Genomic DNA, 21,945 nt, shown 5'->3' with positions numbered 1-21,945 from the left:
TCTGACTGATCTCTCCTTCATTCCTCACACTCGGCCCCTCGCGAAATCCTGCTATATTCACCTTTGAAATATCGCCAAGATATGCCCTTTTCTCACTTACGATGCAACTGAAATCTGAATTCACTGACTCATCTTTTCCCGCCTGGACTACTGCAACCGTCTTAGTTGGCATTCCCCTTGTCCGCCTATCCCAACTCATCCAAAATACTGCTGCCAGACTCATCTACCTCACTCACCGCTCCACTATGCCTATCTTAACAACTGCTCTATGCCCACCACATGAAATGTTCCATATGTAACCCCACTATCATTTTACTAACTAATGTACAGCGCCCTGGATAAGGGTGATATATAAAATCCCTACACTGGCTTACCATATCCACTAGAATACAATGTAGAACCCCGATTTACAAAGCGCTCAATGACGCTGCCCCCCATTATACATCAGCCCCCATCCTTAAACACATAACTGAACACTCACTACTTTCTGCCCACTACATTCGCCTCTTCTACAAGGATGTCTGCCGTGCTGCCCCCTTTCTGGAATTCCCTACCACACACTCTCACCCCCCAGCTTTCAGATATTTCAAAACTCACCTTATCAAAAAAGCCTGTGTGCCATACGTTATCATCCAACACCTCCCTCCTCCAACCCCATTAGGACCTGATATCAGGCTGGACCATATTCCAACCTGAGCTACACTCCATCCTGCAATGAGCAGCCACTTGACCTTGTTTCAACATTGTCCCTCATTCCCTCTAGATAGTAAGTTCTCAAGAGAAGGGCCCTCATTACCTCTTTATATCTGTTTTTACATGTCAGACCTCATTTGTATATAGTGGCGAGAAAACGTTTGAACCCCAATGATAATTATGGAAATTCCATAATCTTTCTGTGATAACTTTCTTGAATGTCTTTTTAAACAAAATGATGTATGAACTAGACAGGGAGTAATTAAGAGTCAGGGTTTGTGCAAAAGGACGTGAAACTCTGGTTTTATCAGCTAAATTAAAAGGGGATCATTAGAATAGTGTTTAAATAATTAGGTAGATCTTAAGGGGTCAGTTTCGGAGGCCCCACCCTATATAAAGATCAGAAACATACAAGTGTGGGGAAACATGTCATTCCACGATCAAAAGAAATCTCCGAGGACCTCAGAAAAGCTGTTATTGATGCTCATCAGTCTTGAAAGGGCCCTACCAATTTACCGTCAGATAATCTACAAATATAGAAAGTTCAAGACCACAGTCACTTTACCCAGTAGCAGTCGTCTACCACAATCTCTTCAAGAACAAAACGGCAAATTATGCTGCAGGTGACAAAGAACCGAGTAACATCCAAGGATCTGCAGGCCAATCTCACGTTGTTAATTTAAGTGTCCATTACTTCTCAGAAAGAGACTAAACAAGAATGGTGTTCATGGCAGGATAGCCAGGAGGAAACCATGGCTCTCTAAAAAGAACATTGCTGCCGGTCTGAAGACGTTCGTCAAAGAGCACATAATCTACAAGACTTCTGGAACAATGTGCTCTGGATAAGCGAGTCAAAGGTAGAACTTTTTGGCCTCAATGAGAAACGTTATGTTTGGTGAAATCCAAACACGGAGTTTGAACAGAAGAACCTCATGCCAATCTTTAAGCATGGTGGTATGAGTGTGATGGTATGTATATCGTTATTTATATAGCACTTCACAGCAGTAATACACGTGACTTAATAATATAACACAATGGGAATATGCGCTTCAGACATGAAAGTAACAATAGGAAAGGGAGTCCCTGCCCAAAGAGCCGACAATCTAAATGGTAATTTGGGACAACTTGAGACACTAGGAGGGTGTTATAAAGGGGTCAAGGTCAGTGCATCCGAGATGTATAGTACAAGTGTGAAAGTGATATAATAGGCGCGAACAACTCACAGGTGATCACTATTAATATAGTGAACTGATTTCAAGCAACCCTATAAACTTATGTAAGGTGCATATAAACAATTATATTAAACGTATACTCGGTAAAGATAAAAAAAAAAAAAAGTGATAGTAAAATACAAATAAGCTTGTAACTCCCTGCTCAAACCCTCTAGTGAGACTGGTCTTCACTAGTCCCAATACGTTGAGATAGATTCACAAGTCCAGGGGGAGCATGTAAGGGGGAAAAAAAACAACAAGACAGACAATCTAAGTGTATGAGTAGTATAATGATAGACCAATATCAGCTGCAATCGTGGCTCTACTCACAAGATGAACGATATTCAAAAGCAGTGGTGGCCAAAACTGTGGCTGTGATTCCAAGGTGGATGTAGTGTAATCTGATGTCCTCCACAGCACGAGGGAAATGACCCCAATAGTAGGGAAAAGAAAACTAGATAGCACAGATCAACTAAGTTACGAAAAATTAATAGTAAAATATAGCATGCGCACTTACAACAAAATTGATTAAAACAGGCACATAGCACTATCCAGTGCTAGGGGGAAGCCGCACAGCATGCTCTCGGCGCTCCGCCTCCGTTGTGCCCAGGTTAGCCCGCTGCCGTCGGTGGATAATCAGCCTAGGCGGTCTGCGGTCCCTGCTCGATCGCGTCCCTGGGCGTCTGACGTCAGCTGTTTGCAGCGCCTCTCCTCAGAGCTCAAAGTAATAGAATACTCTCACTACGCGTTTCACAACATAGAAGTAACGGCTTCGTCAGGAATATCACTGAGTTAAAGCAGTTCTGTAATGAGGAATGTGCCAAAATCCCTCAATACCAGTGTGAGACTGACCGGCTGTCCGTACTTTGTCACACACGGATATTGAATTTTTAATCATTTGTGGATAAATAAATGTTGAAAAAGTATCATGTTTGTGTCATTTGCTTGATCAGGTTTTTTTTTTTTTTTTAATTTATTATGACGTAGAAGAAGATCTAAACATTTTAGGTTTGAAATCTGTGACAATCCTAAGGGGCTCACAAACTCGCCACTGTATGTGTGTATGTAATATACAGAAGTCTGTACCACACTGCCGAATATATTTGCCCTTTACAAATAAGCAATAGCAGCAAAGCATTTCTATGGCAAACAACTCTCTCAGAACTCCCAGGAGACCCAACCACCCACCCCATTCCTCACCCAATAACCCAACTAGAAGGTTGACCATGACAAGCTGGACAACTGGTCTACTAAGGGATTAACACTTGAAGAAAACCATGTTATCTTTTGCTGGCATCAGAAACAATTTTTTCCCCATTAGGCATAATTGGCTCATTCCTCTGGGGGTTTGCCTTCATCTGGTTCAATATAAATATTATTACAAATATAGGATGAGTATCTGCCAACTAAGTTTAACCCCAAGGGAGTGTCTTAAGACCACATAAAAAAAAAAAGTGGGGTCTGTCAACCACGGCAAAAGTGCACTGATACACAATAAAGTACACCTGATGTATTTAGATGTTTCCCCAAAAATAATTTGCTTTACTTTTATCTTAAAACGTGTTACCAACGATCCATGTGCAGTAGTTTGGCCGCTCTTACGACTGTCCACACTTCATGTGGACTGATGCACCATGCCTTCCCTCTCCCGGAGAAAAGGTCCTCCAACCAAGTTCCCTGCGCTCCCAACCATCAACAGATGTGTTCTCTGAACAGATCAGCAATCCTGACACTGCTGATGCAGCTTGTGTATGCTTTCAAATTAGGTCATACTAAAAGTATGTTGCAGTGTTTAAGCAAAGTGCTGACTATTTAGAGATGTTATCGCTCCTATGATGCCAGCAAAGCTTCACAGACGTGAATAGGGGTTATACTGCAGCAGATCAGTTATGGGCTCTATCAGCAAAGTTCAATTCTAAGGGGCCCAGTAACAAGGCTATGGTGGGTAGAGACACTAGCAAAGACCTACAAATATCATGGATTTCACAAGTCCACAATTTCAATGTATTCACCTCATTGTGCCATCAGTGACTAAGCCACATACCTGGTTAACTACATGCAACCTTTTACCCTCTATATATGGGCACCATAACTTGCGCCAGCTTAAAAATGGCCTGTACAGCAAAGCAGTCATGAAAAAACACAACAGGTGCTACACACCTTTAAAGCTTAGGTGCCAAATTATACATTGTGAAGATTGTGGCTGTTGCACACCAGTTATGCTAAAACTATTGGCAAAACCCGCTTCTTTCCAAGTAACTAAGACAACTTTAATATATTGTAATACTTTTAGACTTGGGTTCTGGGTTGCTGCAAACTTAAGACAAATGTTTACTAAATAACCTTTACTGTAATGTTTGATCCACCCCTAATATGGAAACCAACACAGAGTTTTGTATTCTAGACCAAACCCCAGGACCAGGTGCATATGAACTGGAGAAGAGTTACTCAGCAGTTACTCCTCACTCCCCATCGTACTATATCCAAGGGCAGCGTGGCAACAAGACATGAGCTGGGTCTGTTTGCCACTAAGTAATACCCAGCCAACTGCATCAATGAAACCTTCATCTGTGAGCTCTGTAGAATATGTTTTAGGACAATAGTGAAACAATTGAAGAAAAAATACAAAATAAAAAAGGGGGCTAATAATGGCCGTAGACATGAAGTGTTGAGTTCAAACAACCCAAGATGATACTTTAAACACATACAAGAGATGGAGGTAAGACTGCATGTGACGTCACAGGAGCATGGTGAAGTGGTACCCACCCATCACCCTCGCCAAGATAAATATTGCATCACAAATCTTTCTATGCTATTCTCTTGGCAGGAGGGAAGTTACAGACTAATACTGGCACATTTCAAAATAAAACTAGCCGGTGTGGGTATCATACAGGTAAAGTAGTGTTTGTGACAACAGGTTCTCCATGTGGAGTGTCTGGAACGCTGCTCTCATCTGAACAACTTCTAATAACCAGGATTTTTACATCATCTCATTAGCCCCAGCTAAAATGACAAAAACCACTATAAATACAATTGTCACTATACATCGGGGTACACGGCTCTACTAGTGGGTTCTCCAGCATAAGCACTTATTGTGGGTTTATAACCGCTTCACTGCCATGACTGCAAGGCAAAGAGGTAATTGTCTGAAGGTTACACCACCCTCCCCCCACACCTAACTTCCCAAAGAAAACACAACGTGTAAAAGCAATTTTCATATGTTTTTTTTTATTGAAGACATTCTTTATTCCTCGTCACAGTGAGCTTAGTTCTGGGGAGAGAGAGAGAAACAAGGTTAAATTCTGCTGTGCAGTTAAACCGGGCTGAATAATGACAATTTAAACACAGTGGGGTAGGTTTGTAAAGCAAAACCATTAGTCAGTTACAAAGTATTACCAAAACATTTGAATCGTAGTTAAAATAAGTTAAACATTAAATAGAAATAGCCGGTAGTCCAGTTGCAATAGTGCAGCATAAATAAGTACTTTACTATTAGGTCTAATTGGACTAAAAGCATGTCTAATATCAATTGTTAGTCTAAATATCAGCTACCTGTGCTGAAGCAGGGATATCCTTAAAACCTGCCTGTTGGTGGTCCTTGAGGACCAGAGTTGGCCCACCTGCTCTAAGAGATGGTGTGATGGCTAAATGGCTGTTACCAGTAATACAAGTGACATGAAAGGTTACATTAGTAGTTGAGAAAGGCGCAAACTTACAGCTGGGCACTCCACTGCACCACTGTTTATATCGTCAATGATATCATGTGGGTGTCTGCCGTCCACATTGCAGCCAACTGACTGAGCGGTGCCCAGAATCTCCTTAATGGTTCCTGTAAGAAACAAGACCGTGTTTACGTGGGAAACAACCTTTAACAAGCAGTGGAAGCTAGCATGTTGCCTATTTGTGCATCACCGTAACACCAGTGTAAAGATGAACACTTAATGGAATTGGAATTCCTTGTTTGAGGTTTTACAAGACGTCTGGGCAGACTCCATGGGATGAACTTGTACCTTACAGTGTAGGACACCTAGTTATCAGCAAGTATAATATTCCACTGAGCTTTAAAAGTGGCCGGGTCAGGGGCGACCACAATGCTAGTAGTCAAGGGCCACCAACAGGACAGGCTCAGGATATCCCTGCTTCAGTACAGGTGGCTCCATCAATGATTGAACCACCTGTGCAGAAGCAGGGATATACTTAAAACCGGACCTGTTTGTGGCCCTTGAGGACTGGAGTTGGCCACTGCTGGGATATGCTTCATCTTTACTAGGTTTGCAGCAGAGGGTCTTTCCAGGGCTGAACCGCATTGATTTCAGATAATACCGGCTGAAAGCAGAATGCCGGTTTAAAGGAACAATTCAAGCAGTTTTTTTTTTAACACAGGTTTGAAGCAGACACCCCTTTCATTTATAACATGTTTTCTAACCAATCTTTTCAAGCAAAAACTTTTGCAGAAAAGCAGTTATCTGTAGCCATAAAGAAACTTAAACAGCTTTGATGGACATGCACATGCAAATTATACATTGCTCTGAATGGCCACAAGAGTACCAGTCACCCCATTATTGTGGTGGGAAGGTCAAATCTGTTCCCAGTCTTTCGGCACAAGGTCACTCATATGTGGAGTGATCCTGTTTCCTAAGCTGGTGTTTCCTCTCAGCACACCACTGGATTATAGCCAGTCACGGGATTAGAAGACTGCTATAGTGGCGGGTGGCTGTATAGTACATAGTCTCTCTGCAGGTACAGACACCCCACTAACAAGCCATGTATGCTATATGTTAATGTACTACAAATAAGTAAACTTAATCCAGCACTACATATGCTGCATTGCGTTTTATTATTACAGGTTTGAAAGCATGGGGTCTACAGAGCTGAACTGTTAATTTCCGGTCCAGGGACCTTCTGCTTCCTGGGATACAGAGCTCAGCATGCGGTGCTGGTATCTCCTACAAGTTTGAAGCTCATGTGTCACGTGTGCCAATAGGAAGCGGCACCGGATGATATTACGGCTTTCTATTGGCCAACGGGAGCCTTGAAACTGGCATGTCATTAACCCAGCTAGCGAGCCAGAACAGCTTCAGGCATCATTTATGGAGACAAGTTTCTCTTGAAGCAGGGGGTTCCCACAGAGCTGAAATCACTGGGGTTCAGCTCGAGACCCCCTACCTACTTCAATCCCATGGGGAAAAGAAAGGAGTTTGGATTTCCCCTTTAAAGGTCCCGTGTACCAAAAAGACGTCGCAACGTTATCCCTTACAGCTCGCTATTGGCCCGCGTGATGTGGGACCTTCAAAACAGAACTAAAATCACAGGATCACCTTCCAATGCAAGTTTAGTAGAGACCAAGGGATTCCCCCGCCTCAAACCTGTTACGGCAAAGGTCCTTTCAGTGCAACTTTTGCAATTCTCTTTTCCACAGAACCGACTGATCTGAGAAGTCAGATTGTCCATCCCGATACTAGGGGCACCTACTTTCATAAACACTTTCAACTTAAAAAAACAAAACAAAGTCCTATTCAGGATTTACTATTAATTCATATTTTGGATCTTGCACCTATTCTATTACCTTGTCTGCATTTTGCCCCTTTGATACTTTTCCAGCAATGGACTGCACCAAGCCTAGGACAGTATGGTGCCAGAGCAGAATATTACCATTCCAGCATTGTGCATCACACATAAAGCTTGACTCATAACTACATCAATGACTTAACTGTGTAGCAGGCAGCCTACCAGGAACAGTATACATTAGACCAGGGGTGCACAAACCTTTGTTTGTGCCCCCCCCCCCCCACCTCACCTCACCTGCTGCTCTGGCTTTTGCATCATGACGTCAACGCCATTTGACCCCGTGTTGTCATGGCGACGCAGAAGAGCAGGTCAGGGAAGTTAGAGGCCTCACATCTCCCCTAGCATTTAATTTAAATGCCTTGGGGAAGAGACCGGGCCCTCTGCAACCGCCGTGCACCCCTGCTTTAGACAAAACACTGGAAATAGCCAAGATACTTACCAGAGAGCTCTCTGGCCAGGGACCTGTGCCTCATCTGACGAGCGATTGCAGTTATCTCCTCCATGCTGATGTTGCCATTGTGTTTAACTGTAAAACAAGTGCCATACATTGAGGATGTGTGCGTTTAACCTTGCACAGTGCAACCAAGGTGCAGAAAGTAAACGGATGTAACCAGTAGGACCGATTTGCTGCAATAACTCGCCTCTGCGCAAAAGTGGCTAGGATTGAACGCTTTTACAACGGACCACTCCCAGTAAATGTGAATCCACGGGCTTCACCATTTATTCATGCCAAACTTTTTCTAATGCGCAACTCGCCAAGAAAGCTCTGTACTGGAGCGCGTGTAGGAAAGTCAGGATTTGTCTCTAGCCATATAAGAGGCCTGAGGAATCATTAACTACTCAAACCGCTACAACGGAACATTTACAGCACCAGAAGACTGCTATGTGTTTGAAATCAGCACTAGAGGTTAAAGCAGCAGTCAAAACCGCCAGTCTTTACCAGGATGAAAAGCAGGGGTTCAGAGTTCAGGCGTACTATTTTTGGCTCTGGGGACCCTCTGCGTAGAGATATTCACTGGGAAAAGCAGCATGTGTCACTCCCCTCCTGGGAGACAAAATGGCACTTAAGGAAACCACATCACCACCCGCTTCCTATCGGCCTGCATAATGCAGGGGGTCAAAGGCTAGGAAGGACTACATTTACAGTATAGGATATCTGGAAACAGGGGGTACTCCAGGGCTAAACAATGCATTTCTGGTTGGGGGTAGAAATTGCCACAATCATGAAAATGTTGAGTTTAACCCCGATTGCAAACTTTTCCCTTGCGCACCCCTGCCTGCTGTGGCTCGCCCCCACGTCCCAGGATGCGCGGGGTCATGTGACATCACTGTGCAGCGTTATTCGACGCATCGCTGTAAGGTTAGTGTTATAGAGGCCTCAGGTGGTCCTCCGGCATTTAATTTAAATGCCTTCGGGAGAAAGCGAGGCCTCTATAACTGCTGTGCCCCCCCACCAGAAAATCTTGTGACCCTTGGGGGTCGTGCCCCCAGTTTACACCCCCTTGGTTTAACCCAATCTCCATCCTATGAAGGAAAGGCCAATGAGTTTACTTCCAATTAAAGCAGTACCCCAAGAAACAAAAACGTACACCCTCAGATCCTGTGAGAATCCATGCAAGCTCTTTAACAATCTTTTGAAGAAAAAACCACTGCAGAAAAGCAGGATGACCTACACAGCCTCTGTAGCCACATAGAAACCCAACAGCTTTATGATGGACACGCGCATGCAAATTATACATTGCCCTGAATGGCCACGAGAGTACCAGTCACTCCAGCATGATGGTGGGAAGGTCAAATCTGTTCCCAGTCTTTCGGCACAAGGTCACTCATATGTGGAGTGATCCTGTTTCCTAAGCTGGTGTTTCCTCTCAGCACACCACTGGATTATAGCCAGTCACGGGATTAGAAGACTGCTATAGTGGCGGGTGGCTGTATAGTACATAGTCTTTCTGCAGGTACAGACACCCCACTAACAAGCCATGTATGCTATATGTTAATGTACTACAAATAAGCAAACTTAACATTACCAGACTACACAGGCAACGTACATATTGTATTTATCATTTGATTGCAAAAGATCTTCTCAATCGACAGTACACAAATATTTTGACGCTCTCAAAATATCAGTGCATGATTATGTTGATTGGCTTTGAAAGCAGTATACGAGTTTTCTATGTTATACACAGTAACCAAAAATGTGCATTGGGGCATCAATGCAAATATCCTGACACAAAGGTTATAGAACCATCTAGTACACTAAAAGGGTTATTTGAAAGATGGACATTATTAAATATAAGATGTATTATGACAGACTGTAGCATGGGGATTCAATAGTCAGCAATCCCAGAGGAAACTTACTGTTCTTCTGCTTCTTCCTGTCACGAGGAGGTTCTTTCAGTGCCTTAATGATCAGAGCCGAGGCAGATGGGACGACCTCAATCTGAAGAGACAAATATCGGATTTCAGCAACAAAAAAACTGTTTTACTGCTCAACAGGGCTGATCTGTCTCATCTGTCCCCAATCTTTCGGCACAGTGCCTTTCACAAACAGAAGGGACACTGTTTCCTAAGTTGGGGTTTATTATCAGCTCACCACTGGAATACACCGAGCCACAAGATTTAGACTGGTATAGTGGCGGGTGGCTTTAAATGCATTCGTGTGCGTCATCTTTTACTTCCAGTCCCAACCGCAGATAAAGGACTACAAAGCAGACGCTCCAACTAATAGTAGCTGGAGAGAAGGGAGATTTTAACTTGACACTGTTTATTTGGGAGCTTTTAATAAGTAAGCATACTACATTATAAAAAAAATATGTTTGTGTAGGACTCAATTTGGTCCAATGCTTATACTTAAAGGCCAACAACGCAAGTCATGGCTGGTTATTGAATAGAACCATGGCATGCATTTAACTAGCCCAAAGCTCAGCTACATCTTATCAAACTTTGCCCAAGATACCAACAGTGCAGACAACCAGTCTGGAAACTGCAACAAGTGCTTATAAAGGTGGCCAATGCAATCCTATACATCATGTGTAGTAGGTTCCAGAAAACTAAAGCACACGGAATAGTGATGCGTTTGTCAACTTATTTGTAACACCATGATATTCCCTTATATTCCCTTTGTCAGAGGCCAAAAGGTTTACAGACTAGTGATCACGACTGATGAGCCACAACAGAAATGGAAGGTCACCCTCTTCCTTTCAGGATCGCCCCTCAATGAGCGTACATTTATAATCTTAGAGACCAACAGGACAAAGCCTCCACCATTTGTTTGCCTCACCCCTTACCTGAGCCTGTCTGTTCTGGATTGTCAGCTTGATCGTGATCCTGAGCCCCTTCCAGTCACCAGTTGCCTTCGCAATGTCATCACCAACTTTTTTGGGAGACTAGAAAAAAAATAATGTTACTTTATTTGGATTCCCCAGCAATAACAGTTTTCAATTATTTGATGCCCACACATCGGGCAGTGCCGTTCAATACAGAAGTCATGCAAATACGAGATCTGGACTAGATACACTACCTGTAATATGTGACTGGGCTTTATAATAATTATAAATATGGCCACATCAGAACAAACCATGAGCCGACTAAAGGGTGCAAGATAGATTGGCAACGATTTAGCATCCTGGGGGAAACATGTAGTCTAACAGAAATAAAAACATCAGGTAAAACACTTACCAAACCCAAAGGTCCAATTTTTGGGGCCAGGGCAGAAGTGGCTCCTACTTCACCACCAGTGCATCTCAGGAAGACTAAAAGCAAATAAAAAGTCAACTCACTTAGTCTCAACTTGTTCCTAGAACCACTGGAAATACTTTAGCTAATTTAGGTTAGACTGTCCGCAATCTTTCGGCACAGGGGTTGTTCACGTGTAGAAAAGCCCTGTTTCCTAAGATGAGTTTTGTTCTCAGCTCACCACTGGAATACACCAAGTCACAGGGAAGCAGACTGGCATAGTGGCGGGTGGCTAGAATTAAGTGGAAATAAATACTTTGCGGGGAAAAGCGCCCATACCCAAGTCACCTAGCGATTCCAAGAAATTCTACTGCATTGAAAATGTCACCCGGTCTCAATAAGGAAAACAGAACCAACCAAGCCTGGCTCTGCAGATACCTGCAAAGGTATTAGTGCTGTACTATATAACACGAGATGTTACAGCTCTGCCTTCTGTACCAGATGCCAAGCATCCCCTCCCAAGTAGCAGTAAATGGCCTAAAGTTAACCATTTACGGATGGATTTTTTTTTTAAAGCAATCCAAGCAATATCCTACATTTTTTTAAATGTAAATAAACCAGCTCTGCAGTATTAAATACTTCCTATCTTATTTTAAGATGTAACACCTAATGCATTTTTTAATGCTTGGACTGCCACTTGAACGCAACAATCAGGGAGGTGAAGGATCTACCAACATCGGGCTACAGGAGTTTGATATATTAATGTCTGCGGCAACAACTCGATGCTGGAATCCGGCTCAGAGAAAATTATTTAAAACCAGAGACAGAACATGGAACACAGACAGAGCTCAGTGCGACATCCAATGAAACTTACATGGTACAGTGTATATAATATATATATTTTTTAATAAAATGGTCTTTTAGTTGAACTCTTTGGCCAAATTTGTAAGCCCTTGAGCCCCTACACGGCAGACCACATCTCAAGGGTACCTAACACTAATATAAATTCTTAATAACCTGTGCATTACCAGGAAGAATAATTAGAGAGAAAATTAGTAAAACGACACTAACTAGGATTGATAAAAAATAATCTGTTTGAGAGATCAAAAGCAAATTGCTACTTTGAATACTCTTGCTACTAGGCATCTTAAGTCACATGGATGTCCATGAATTATAAGGACCAGGCCCTTCTAACCAAAACCCTCAGTGAATCATTTGCAAACTCCAAAACCCATTTATGTAACAAGCCCAAATATTCTTCCCCCCCCGGATAAATTCCTCCTGACAATGCATCTTTAAAATAAGTGATTTCTCAGCAGATAAAATTATTTCATTTAAACACTGATCTAGTAATACATAAAAACTTAAATACAAAAATATATTAAGTCTGGCAAGAAGGCAATTTAGCTGCAAAAATCTCATTAAAATAGCAATATAAATGCAAATTTGGCTTCATATAGTTAACAAAAAAAAAGATGCAATTAAAGAATTGATCAAGACTTATATACGACATATTAAGCAGATCAGCTGCCAATCGTTCACGTTGGTGTGACTGCAGCCCCCGCTGGTATTATAGTACCCCTAAGAAATTTTCACATCATGGATGGATGTGAAAAGTAAAGTGTTAAAAACCTGGATGTATACCCCAAACCCGAGAGATTCCGCACTGCCCGGCCTCCACACGACATGTACCGTCATAAACCACAAGCGGCGCCTCCTGCGCTGAGGCCTAGTCGGCCGCCCGAAGCCTGGGGGTCATGGGGGCTCCGCTTTGGCGCCCATATTTTCCCCAATCGTCTCACATACCGACTTTAATTTCAGTGGGATCGAATTTAGGAGGCATGGCTGTAAGATATTAAATGCTGTCCGCTTCACTTTGGACCGGTTTCGGTGTCGGATGAACCCGGATTCGGGACGACCGATTTTTCAGTTGCACCTCTACCAGCTGCGAAGCAGAACGAGAAAAAGAGGGTGGGATGAAAGCGGTGACGGTTTATAAATGATCGAAACCTCGCGAGAGTACCGTTGGTGACACGTACGGCTGCCATGTTGAGTGAGGCAAATTGCGTCATTTGAATTACAATACATGGATTATTACTGGCAGTAACATTTTACCATTTTTTATATATAATATTACGATTACAGCCTTACATTGACTTTTATACGCGAATCTTTTCCTAAATATATGAATGATTAAATTGTCTAAAATATAAAATGAAAACAAATTGCTATATCTTTATCATCTATCTGCTGACAATCAAACTAAACACGGTTTAATGCCTTTAGTATTCTTAAAGTATTTTCATTAATTCAACCACCATCATGTATGTAATTATACCAATATACAACGTTTAATTACAGATAGCTTCAAATCAACCTCACTGTACTACACTGGACAGCAGTAGTTGAGTTCATTTGATAATTGCCTTAAATATTTGGGGTTTTTTTGTATTCGTTTTTATGTTTTTATATTAGATATAAACAACAAACCACAAAGCTGACCCATAGGGTCCTCTCTAGCCTGTCATCGGTTTAGTCTTTATGGTATGTGAGTCACGTGATGAAGGGAACCCGGAAGCGCACTTGCTGATTGCAATGGCTGCAGTGATTCTGCATGTCAACTGCCAGGCAGCTGAGTGAGGGAGGATCCCAAGAGCCCAGACCCCAGACCCCCTGCCTGCCCCTGGACACCCACCCTCTCCCCCTCAGGGGGTGGAAATAACCGTGAGTACCACATATCTCCCTGCTTAACATGCCTTGTTGCCATAGGGCGAGCATATGATATGTGTTTATATCTGTAGTATTAAATATAAATATTATATATTATTTATTTGTGAAGGTGGTGGGATTTTGTAGAAAACTAAGCAGTGTAATTGTTGTAGTGATGCTGGTTAGATGGAGGATGGTATAATATTCTGCAAAGTGAGATGCTCTGTAATGGAAGCAATGGTGAGGTTTCAGATGTTGTTTACAAGTGATATGGCTTGTAATCTCCAACACTGGGCACATTAAAACTGGTGCAGTACACTGTAGTTCCTCTGTCAATGGGAGATACAGGAGTTTACAGGCAAGTGAGCAGCTACGTAACAGGCCATTTATTATATGACAAGAACATTTACCAATAGAACACTTATTCCTGGATTTATTTGTATAATAAAATAGGTGGGGGTGACTTTCCTATAATCTGTTGATCATTTATTAAATCAGTCATGGATCTTGATGTTAACATTGGCTCTTTGTAATAGTTATCCCATCCCCCACTGAAGGCATCCAAACTAAAAAGGAAGGAACCACAATTTTTGTTAGACTTCTTTTTTGATACTTTGATCCTTGCAGTTGAGTGAACATCAATAATTGAATAAAGTACCTCTAGTCACGAGATATGTCTGTCTTATAACGGACAGTACAAATGGCAATGAAGGTACCTTAAGTCACGTAACTTTACTTAATAGCGTCTCGGACAGCACGTATATAGTTTAAACCATAGAGCCTGCGATATTAATGTGTTCTAAAATACTTATAATACCAACACTATAAGTGACATGGTACAATCTACAGATGGATGTGTATCGGACCTTGTACATTGATCTGCCTGGAAACAATTGACAGGAGATATGGAAATGGACAAGAAAAAAAAGATACATTTTGCAACAAACTGTTAGTTTGAAATTCGCAGAGGAAGTCCGGTCTGATACCAGACAGAGAGAGGGAGTGCCAGCCTGAGAGGCACACATAGACAGCTCTGGACAATGAGAGGGACTTAAGAGACAGCCTGACACTCACAGATGGTGAAACAGGAGGGTTCTTGGAGATTGCTAGCTACTGTATGTAGAGAGAGAAAAGCGAGAGATAGCTGCAGAAACACATCTCCTACACATAACAGCCTTCACTCACTGAGAAGCTTCTTAATTATGTTTTATATATATTTTTTTTAATTGGCTTCAGTGAATAAAGCAATTAAACGAACGCTGCATATTAAGAGAGCAATGTAAACATTTTAATCTGGGGAGATGGTGGGAGAGAACCCAGTCATATGGCCAGACTTAACCGGCCAGAGTATTTTGAATACAACTAACTCACACCCTGAGCTAGTGTAACCCCAAGCGCTGAAGGGTATAACTAGGGGAAGGTCACTCACCCACTCACCAGGAAGTCATTTTCATGAAGTACAATGTTGACAAAAAATTCCTAATGTGAAACGTCAACATTCTTAACCCTTTCACTGCCGGGGAGGACCTACATAGCATACAAAGTAGAAACAAATAATTTTATATATGTAATGATCATGCCAGAAGATATTTCAGTATTTTAATCAATTTGGCACACCAGCGGTTCATTTTAATTGTAAGTTGTACAATTGCAACGAGAAAAAGTTTGTGAACCACTTTTCACACGTTTCGATCCTAAAATGTTGTTCGATCTTAAGCTAAGTCCAAATAATAGATAAAGATAACCTGGTCAAACAAATGACACAAAAACATGATACTTTTTCAACATGTATTTATCCACAAATGATCAAACATTCATGTGTGAAAAAGTAGGTGGACCTTTAGATTCAGGACCTGGTGGCGCCCCCTTGAGCAGCAATAACTTCAACTGCGCGTGTCCTGTAACTGCCGGTCAGTCTCTCACATCGGTTTTGAGGCATTTTGGCCCATTCCTCCTGACAGAACTGCTTTAACTCAGTGACATTTGAGGGCTTCCTTGCATGGACAGCTCGCTTCAGGTCGCTGGGGTTTAGATCTGGACTTTGATTAGGACATTCTAAAACGCAGAATTTCTTCTTCTGCAGCCATTATTGTGTAGATCTGCTTGTATGTTTAGGATTATTGTCTTGATGCATGACCCACTTTCACTTCAGCTTGCGGACCAACACCAGTAGAAAGTACCCAGATACAGCGACCATCTAAACGCAAATAAATATGAGTATTGTAGTCGGGCTGAGGCAGGCAAAACAGCAATAAGTTTCCAGTAGGAGACCAGTTAGGGAGTACCTTGCACAGGCGAGGGGAATGGGAAGCCTTTATAAAGGGAGAAGGCAGGTGTGAGCAATCCAGCTCTAACAGAGGCTGACTTCCTGCCTTGGTGGCCATGTTGGTAGAGACAGCGAAGTCAGGGGGCATCCATGTTGGAGATCCTTATAGCAGCGGTGCACAAAGTGGTGGTGGGGGGCTGCCGGGTTTACAGAGGCCCCCGCACACTTTCTGAATACATTTAAATGAATGCCGGGGGAGCTGCAGGGCCTCTGTAAACTTCTACTTACCTTGTTTCAGACTCTCCTGGTCACGCGGGGTCGTGTGACGTTGCCGTGGCAACGTGACACCAGGACACCTTTTGACACCTATTATTATTTTGATATCATTTGTTGCAGTTAGTGTGTAAACAGGACGAGAAGGGACTTGGGAGGGGTTTGATTTCCTCTGGCTGCTCCATTTTTGATCTGATGTCGCTGTGTGATCAGCAAACGTTTGCACAGGCAGGGCCCTCCACTTATCTTTATTGGCTTTCTGATGAGGGCAGGTTGGGGATTAAGGGGAAGAAAACTGTTGTCTGACAAATACTCCCCCATTCAGAGTCCCCCAAAGGATAGGAATTTGTTCTTAATTTCCAAAGCAACAACAGCAGGCAAGTACAGTATTTGCTTTGGTCATGGTGACATTGACTGACAATAATAGAAGTTGTAAATTGCTGTTTATGTATTCTATCTGAGATTTGCCCCTTTTTATCCCTTTCGCCTCCAGAAAACCAAAAGGTTAATCTTGTGTCTTTACATCGATGTCTGTGATAACTTCCTGTGCCGTATATGACATCATCAATAAATGGCAAAATGATAGATTCCTCTCACTTTTTTTCCCTAAATGTTTGAAACTTAAATATGCGTTTGAAAAAGTAAACCAAAAAAAAAGTAGTAAGACTAAGTCTTCGGTGCCACTGCCACGCGACCACGGCATTGAAGGGTTAATGCGGCACGGGGTCCCATTCAGACGCAAGGACCCCCGGAAACTCCATGGCGGCAGACACTGCTTATTTGCCCGCGGCACCGAGGACGGCAAGCCTTGCTACATCTGCACTTTGAATAAAAGGAAACCTTATGCAATTGTATCTCAGGTAGAGGATGCAAATGATGCGATAATTCCCCTACTGTCAAAAGGACCAGCAAGGCATTGAACACCCACCACATGTCCTGATTATAGTGTTTTCTTATAGAGGTATTGCTGGCAGAGAGGATCTAGGTGGAAGATGATGGCGCTGTTTTTCCGTAAACGAAAACCGAGCGGGGAGGCAAGAAAACGCCTTGAATATCAGATGTGTCTGGTAAGCTTTATTACCAAGGAAGGATCAGGCATTGAACGAACAACCTTATGTATGTGTTTTGGGCAATACCTTTGCAGTTCTCTGATGACGTACCTAGAACGTCCTAGGTCATGGCGTGCTAGGTACATCATGGCAACTCTTAAACCACTACATCACACCTCCGTCTTCAAGCCGTTTGCTTTCACACTGGATGATTGCATGATTCCCTGAACCAGGCTGTGTTCATAATATAGCATTGGGGAAGCTGGTATGGGGGGTTGATCAGCTCTCCTGGAAGCATGATCAGTGTGGCTGGGGGCAGGACTATGATATTTGGGGTGCGAGCACCTTGTTGGTGCGCCTGTTTTTTTCTCCTGTGGTAGTTGCCTTTGACTGAGACCGCGGCAGGACCTTGAAACTGTTTAACCCTTTTGCTTCCAGAGGGGTGTGCAACACTTGGCAGCACAAAAGCAGAAAGAAATTGTTGGATGGATTAATGTTTAGAGTCATCGGTAAAGAAAATGCATTGTTGCATCAACATTACAGCAGAAAGCGCCTCCGAGCGAGTTATTATACATCCCCTACAGGTTCTTAAAAGGATTGACAGTAATTTAGCAAGCAGCCTTCTGCTAATAAACCCCTCACTGCACTGGAAGACCCCCATTCAAGTTAATATGATGCAAGGTGTCCTTCAGCTCTAGGAGGTGTCTTATGGTAGAACACAGACACACGACCTGCCCCCCTACCCTTTTTACCTGCCCCCCTACCCTTTTTATGCATCTGGTAAAAAGATTGGCCTTGCATACAGTATAGGGAAAAGCAATATACAATTCCAGCGATTTCTCCCAAATTGGCTTGCAATATACTAGTGACATTTCTACATGTTAATCCTAAATATCTTATAACAAAGGAGCCGTTTAGTTGCTGCTTTTGATAAACTTTTTTTTTTATTCAAGCCTGCTAACCCCAAGGTAAAGTCCAAATATCGCAGGTATCTAATACTGAATGAATACAATTTCTTATTGTCCTATGGACTAGACTTTAGTATAATACATTGGTTTTAAGCCCTAGTCTTCAAGAACCCCTATCCACCCCCCCCCCCCCACACAGCAGGTCAGGTTTTAAGGATATCCCTGCGTCAGCATAGGTGGGTGAATCAGTGGCTCAATAGAAGACTGAGCTACTGATTGAGCCACCTGTGCATGAGCAGGGATATCCTGAAAACCTGACCTGTTGGTTGGTGGGGGCGGGGAATAGGGAATCTTCAGGACTGGGGTTGAGAACCCTTGGAATAATATGTGAAAATGCCCAGAGGGTTAAATGAATGAAGTATAATGCGTTCTGTGATTTAATGCAATTAGAAATTGGCATAAACCTTAAGGCCTGGTACATGGTGATATGAAGAGCGCTGGGCAGCGCTGACACTCATGCTCTCCTGCTCAAGCAGGAGATTTTTCGTGTCCCTGCATGAGCGTCAGCGAGCGCGCTTGTGTGCCGGGTGGGAGGCGGGCCAGGGAGGCGAGGCGGGGCTATGGCGCCACGTCATGGCGCCGACGTCATGGACTGCCATTGGCTTCTGGCAGTCACGTGACTGGCCCTGCGCTTCACTCAGCGGCAAAATGTAAACTTGCCTGTCTCCTGCATTTCCGCACGCCTGCGGAAGCGTGCGGAAGCGCCGTCTAAAGCCGCGCTGATAGGGATAATGTTTTCCCTCAGTGCGGCTCAGCGCGCCTCAGCACGGTCTTTTTGACCATGTCCGAGGCCTAAGTCTTGAGGTAGGGGGTGCGCAAACTTTTCCCCGTGCGCACACCCCGCCTGTTCTCCTTGGCACCTCGCGCCCCCCCCCTGCTCGACCCCAGCGTCATGTGACATCGCGTTGCCATGGTAATGTGACGTCATTTGACGCCGGGCTACCAGGACGACGCGTCGCGGGAAGGGAATTATAGAGGTCTCGCGGCATTTAATTGAAATGCCTGGGGGGGAGAGCATGGGACCTCTATAACTGCCGCGCCGCCCCCCCCCCCCCCCCCCCGAAAATTTGGCGCCCCCCAGTTTGTGCACCGCTGAGGTAGTCGACCGCTTAGTAAATATGGACCTGAATATCATTTTTCTCTTTCTAGGCTAAGGGAGCTGGAGCTGATGATATCCTTGACATCTCAAAATGTGAACTACCAGAGGTAACTAATACTCAGGGTTACTATTTTATCTGTAAATCAGTTGGTAAAAAAAAATAGTGATATTACTTTCTAGATTAACACAACGCTAAATCATGCAAACACGGTGGGGTCCGTGTAGAGGAAAGTGCGTGTATAGAGGCACTGCTCCGGTTTTTTTTGTAACCGGGGTTGCATGGTGTATGCAAGAAGAATAGTTTCTAACATTGGATTCCGAATTGTCGACTTGGGATAGGGAGCATTCGTTTGGCAAATTAAAGGGGAAAAGAATGAAGCGCAGAATGTGATACATCTGATTATAATCTGTACACCATGCAACTCCTACTGACCCTCCCCAATTTGCAAGCTAGGACATAATTAGAGCAAAATACTTTGATACATAGGTGCAGGATGTTGCATTGACCCCTGTGAGTTTTGCACCTGTAATTACTCCTGATCCTTCATTAATTAGCCCTCTGTCTGCTTATAGACTCCTGATGGGGCCTTTTCAATGTGTCGAGTTCTGCAGAAAAAGGTATGAAACGGCATGCATCTCCTGACGCCCCAACTCGCTGAGCTGTTAATGCTAGGTTGGAATAACACTGTAACAGGCCAGTGCTGGAGGATTAGATCACATCTCGTCTATCCCTTGGTGTCCGATGAGTCAGCAATGTATGGTTTTGCCGGCCTCTCAGGGAGCAAAGGTGTTGGTGCTCTGATGGAAAAGGAGTTAACAGATACAGACTGTTCACCAGTGTGTTCAAGTTCCTTTCTAAGCTGTATGTGTATGTATGTATGTGTGTATGTGTATATTACACAAACAAACCAAGAGATAAAAGTATCCCAATACAAGCACTCTAGCGTACAAAAATATGACATTTATTAATTGCATCACAAACAACATGTATTAATTAAAACCATGCCACAGTGTCACTGAGACAGAATGAATAGGCTGAGACCTCACAGGTGAAAATGAAGAGTGACTAATAGTATCTATAGAAACTGTATGTAGGAACAAGCATTGTAATGGCTACAGATGACACAATAAAGTGTATATATTAGCTTACGTACAGTATAATAAAGAAACAGGCACACGGTGTTAAGCATAAAGGAGGTTTAATATGCCATAAAGACCAACGTTTCGGCAGTCTAATACTGCAGTCTCAAGGTGAAGGCCTTCAGTATTAGACTGCCGAAACGTTGGTCTTTATGGCATATTATACCTCCTTGATGCTTAACACCGTGTGCCTGTTTCTTCATTATACTGGATCATATTGGGATTTCAGGAGCTCCCCAGGACCAGCGCACCGGCAGCTAAGTACCCCACCTCTATTACTTATGTGACTGAGTGCGTGTCTCATCCTCTATCTATATATTAGCTAACCCTTAGGTATGGTGGCAAATGATTAGCCTACCAATCGCCCAGACCGACCGGTCTAATACCTAAAGACACTCCAATAGGACAATAGCGCAAAGATATCTGGGTCCACCTCTCTCATAATAGAGCAGCATACACAGATTGAAACATATAGAGGTGATGACTGTACAATAACTTTACAACTCAATAGGAGCAGAGATGACGCCTCTGTGTGTGTGTGTGTGGCTGCTGCAATACTTATCAAGTGTCCCAATTGCATTGTCCAGAATCTAACAAACTGCTGAGGTAAAAGCTTCCACCGCAGGTGCTCCGTCTAGAAGTGAAGAGGCATCTCGCACATCACTGCGGCAGACACGTGGAGTTCTTTCAGGGACACTGCGGCATACAGAAAACGAGCCCCGACGCGCACGTTTCGCCACCTGCCTGACGGCGCACCTGCGGTGGAAGCTTTTACCTCAGCAGTTTGTCAGATTCTGGTCAAAACAATCTGCGGAATTCCGGGGAACGGATTTGGACTGGTTTGCCCAACTTTAGTCCTAATCAAAATCCGGGTGACTTAAAGGCCCTACCTGGATTCAAATGCAGAGCTTTTGCATGGGTCAAAAAGGGAAGCAGCTTCCACCTTTTCACAACCCTGCTTTTGAGTGTAGAACTGGCCTGGAGTCAGGGGACCTTCAAGAGGTCATCTGTTGTACTGGTTGAGTCTATTGTGTTGCTGTTCTGCAGGTGGAATTGGTGTCCAGAGGAGAAGCTTTAGTGGGTGAAATCATGGCCAGCCTTGGGCTGTATGCCTCAAATATCCAATTGCTGTTTCTGTACAGGTGCTGATCCTTCATAGCAATTATTTAACACAGCTGGTTCCCAAGTCTTGCCAACTTCTAGACCTGGCAACCTTAAAGGTAAGTTTATTGCGGTTCCGATGTGCGTTATCTCATATCCTAAAACGTTGACACCGTATAAATTCCTCGCTGTT

The 21,945-nt window shown here is 43.3% G+C and overlaps 3 protein-coding genes and 4 non-coding genes across 16 annotated transcripts in view; 2 read left to right on the top strand and 5 right to left on the bottom strand.

The window, feature by feature from the left end:
• Nucleotides 1-4,769, top strand: part of STPG3 (sperm-tail PG-rich repeat containing 3) — a 40,667-nt gene extending 35,898 nt beyond the window's left edge. For 4 of the 6 annotated variants that reach the window (XM_075579180.1, XM_075579182.1, XM_075579179.1 and 1 more), the window contains exon 7: nt 4,309-4,769. In XM_075579180.1, the coding sequence (XP_075435295.1) occupies nt 4,309-4,415 (107 nt within the window). In that variant the 3' untranslated portion in view covers nt 4,416-4,769. The remainder of the gene's footprint in view (nt 1-4,308) is intronic. The other 2 variants (XM_075579178.1, XM_075579177.1) reach the window with 2 other exon arrangements.
• A 346-nt stretch (nt 4,770-5,115) lies between these two features.
• RPL12 (ribosomal protein L12) lies at nt 5,116-13,125 on the bottom strand. The gene is made up of 7 exons (XM_075579185.1): nt 12,954-13,125; nt 11,151-11,224; nt 10,760-10,858; nt 9,831-9,912; nt 7,912-7,998; nt 5,621-5,733; nt 5,116-5,175 (listed from the first exon to the last, which is right to left on the bottom strand). The coding sequence occupies exons 1-7, from the start codon at nt 12,988-12,990 to the stop codon at nt 5,170-5,172; spliced, it is 498 nt and encodes a 165-aa protein (XP_075435300.1). The 5' UTR covers nt 12,991-13,125; the 3' UTR covers nt 5,116-5,169.
• On the bottom strand, nt 6,485-6,615 carry LOC142472460 (small nucleolar RNA SNORA65). The gene has a single exon (XR_012789709.1). It is a non-coding gene; the product is annotated as a small nucleolar RNA SNORA65 (small nucleolar RNA).
• On the bottom strand, nt 9,268-9,398 carry LOC142472459 (small nucleolar RNA SNORA65). The gene has a single exon (XR_012789708.1). It is a non-coding gene; the product is annotated as a small nucleolar RNA SNORA65 (small nucleolar RNA).
• On the bottom strand, nt 9,983-10,112 carry LOC142472456 (small nucleolar RNA SNORA65). Its single transcript, XR_012789706.1, has one exon. It is a non-coding gene; the product is annotated as a small nucleolar RNA SNORA65 (small nucleolar RNA).
• Nucleotides 11,306-11,436, bottom strand: LOC142472457 (small nucleolar RNA SNORA65). Its single transcript, XR_012789707.1, has one exon. It is a non-coding gene; the product is annotated as a small nucleolar RNA SNORA65 (small nucleolar RNA).
• Nucleotides 13,126-13,632: 507 nt separating the features above from the next.
• Nucleotides 13,633-21,945, top strand: part of LRSAM1 (leucine rich repeat and sterile alpha motif containing 1) — a 52,854-nt gene continuing 44,541 nt past the window's right edge. The window contains exons 1-5 of one of the 5 annotated variants that reach the window (XM_075579176.1): nt 13,633-13,871; nt 17,355-17,462; nt 19,562-19,618; nt 20,085-20,129; nt 21,794-21,871. In XM_075579176.1, the coding sequence (XP_075435291.1) occupies nt 17,388-17,462; nt 19,562-19,618; nt 20,085-20,129; nt 21,794-21,871 (255 nt within the window). In that variant the 5' untranslated portion in view covers nt 13,633-13,871; nt 17,355-17,387. Of the gene's footprint in view, nt 13,872-17,354; nt 17,463-19,561; nt 19,619-20,084; nt 20,130-20,186; nt 20,349-21,793; nt 21,872-21,945 lie in introns of those variants that run through there. The other 4 variants (XM_075579174.1, XM_075579173.1, XM_075579175.1 and 1 more) reach the window with 4 other exon arrangements.

Source organism: Ascaphus truei, chromosome 21, assembly GCF_040206685.1.
Source record: "Ascaphus truei isolate aAscTru1 chromosome 21, aAscTru1.hap1, whole genome shotgun sequence".
Lineage (NCBI taxonomy): Eukaryota > Metazoa > Chordata > Amphibia > Anura > Ascaphidae > Ascaphus > Ascaphus truei.
The sequence above is the reverse complement of the archived record's forward strand: the minus strand, read 5'-3'. Positions and strand labels throughout refer to the sequence as shown.

Bases quoted from the DNA above. Each gene is read 5' to 3' on its own strand.
- RPL12 (XM_075579185.1), bottom strand. From the start codon at position 12,990: ATGCCTCCTAAATTCGATCCCACTGAAATTAAAGTCG. The intron at 9,913-10,759 runs GTAAGGGGTGAG...TTGTCTCTTCAG, and splicing joins TCCAGAACAGACAGGCTCAG to ATTGAGGTCGTCCCATCTGC. The intron at 7,999-9,830 runs GTAAGTTTCCTC...CTTGTTTTACAG, and splicing joins CAGGAAGAAGCAGAAGAACA to TTAAACACAATGGCAACATC.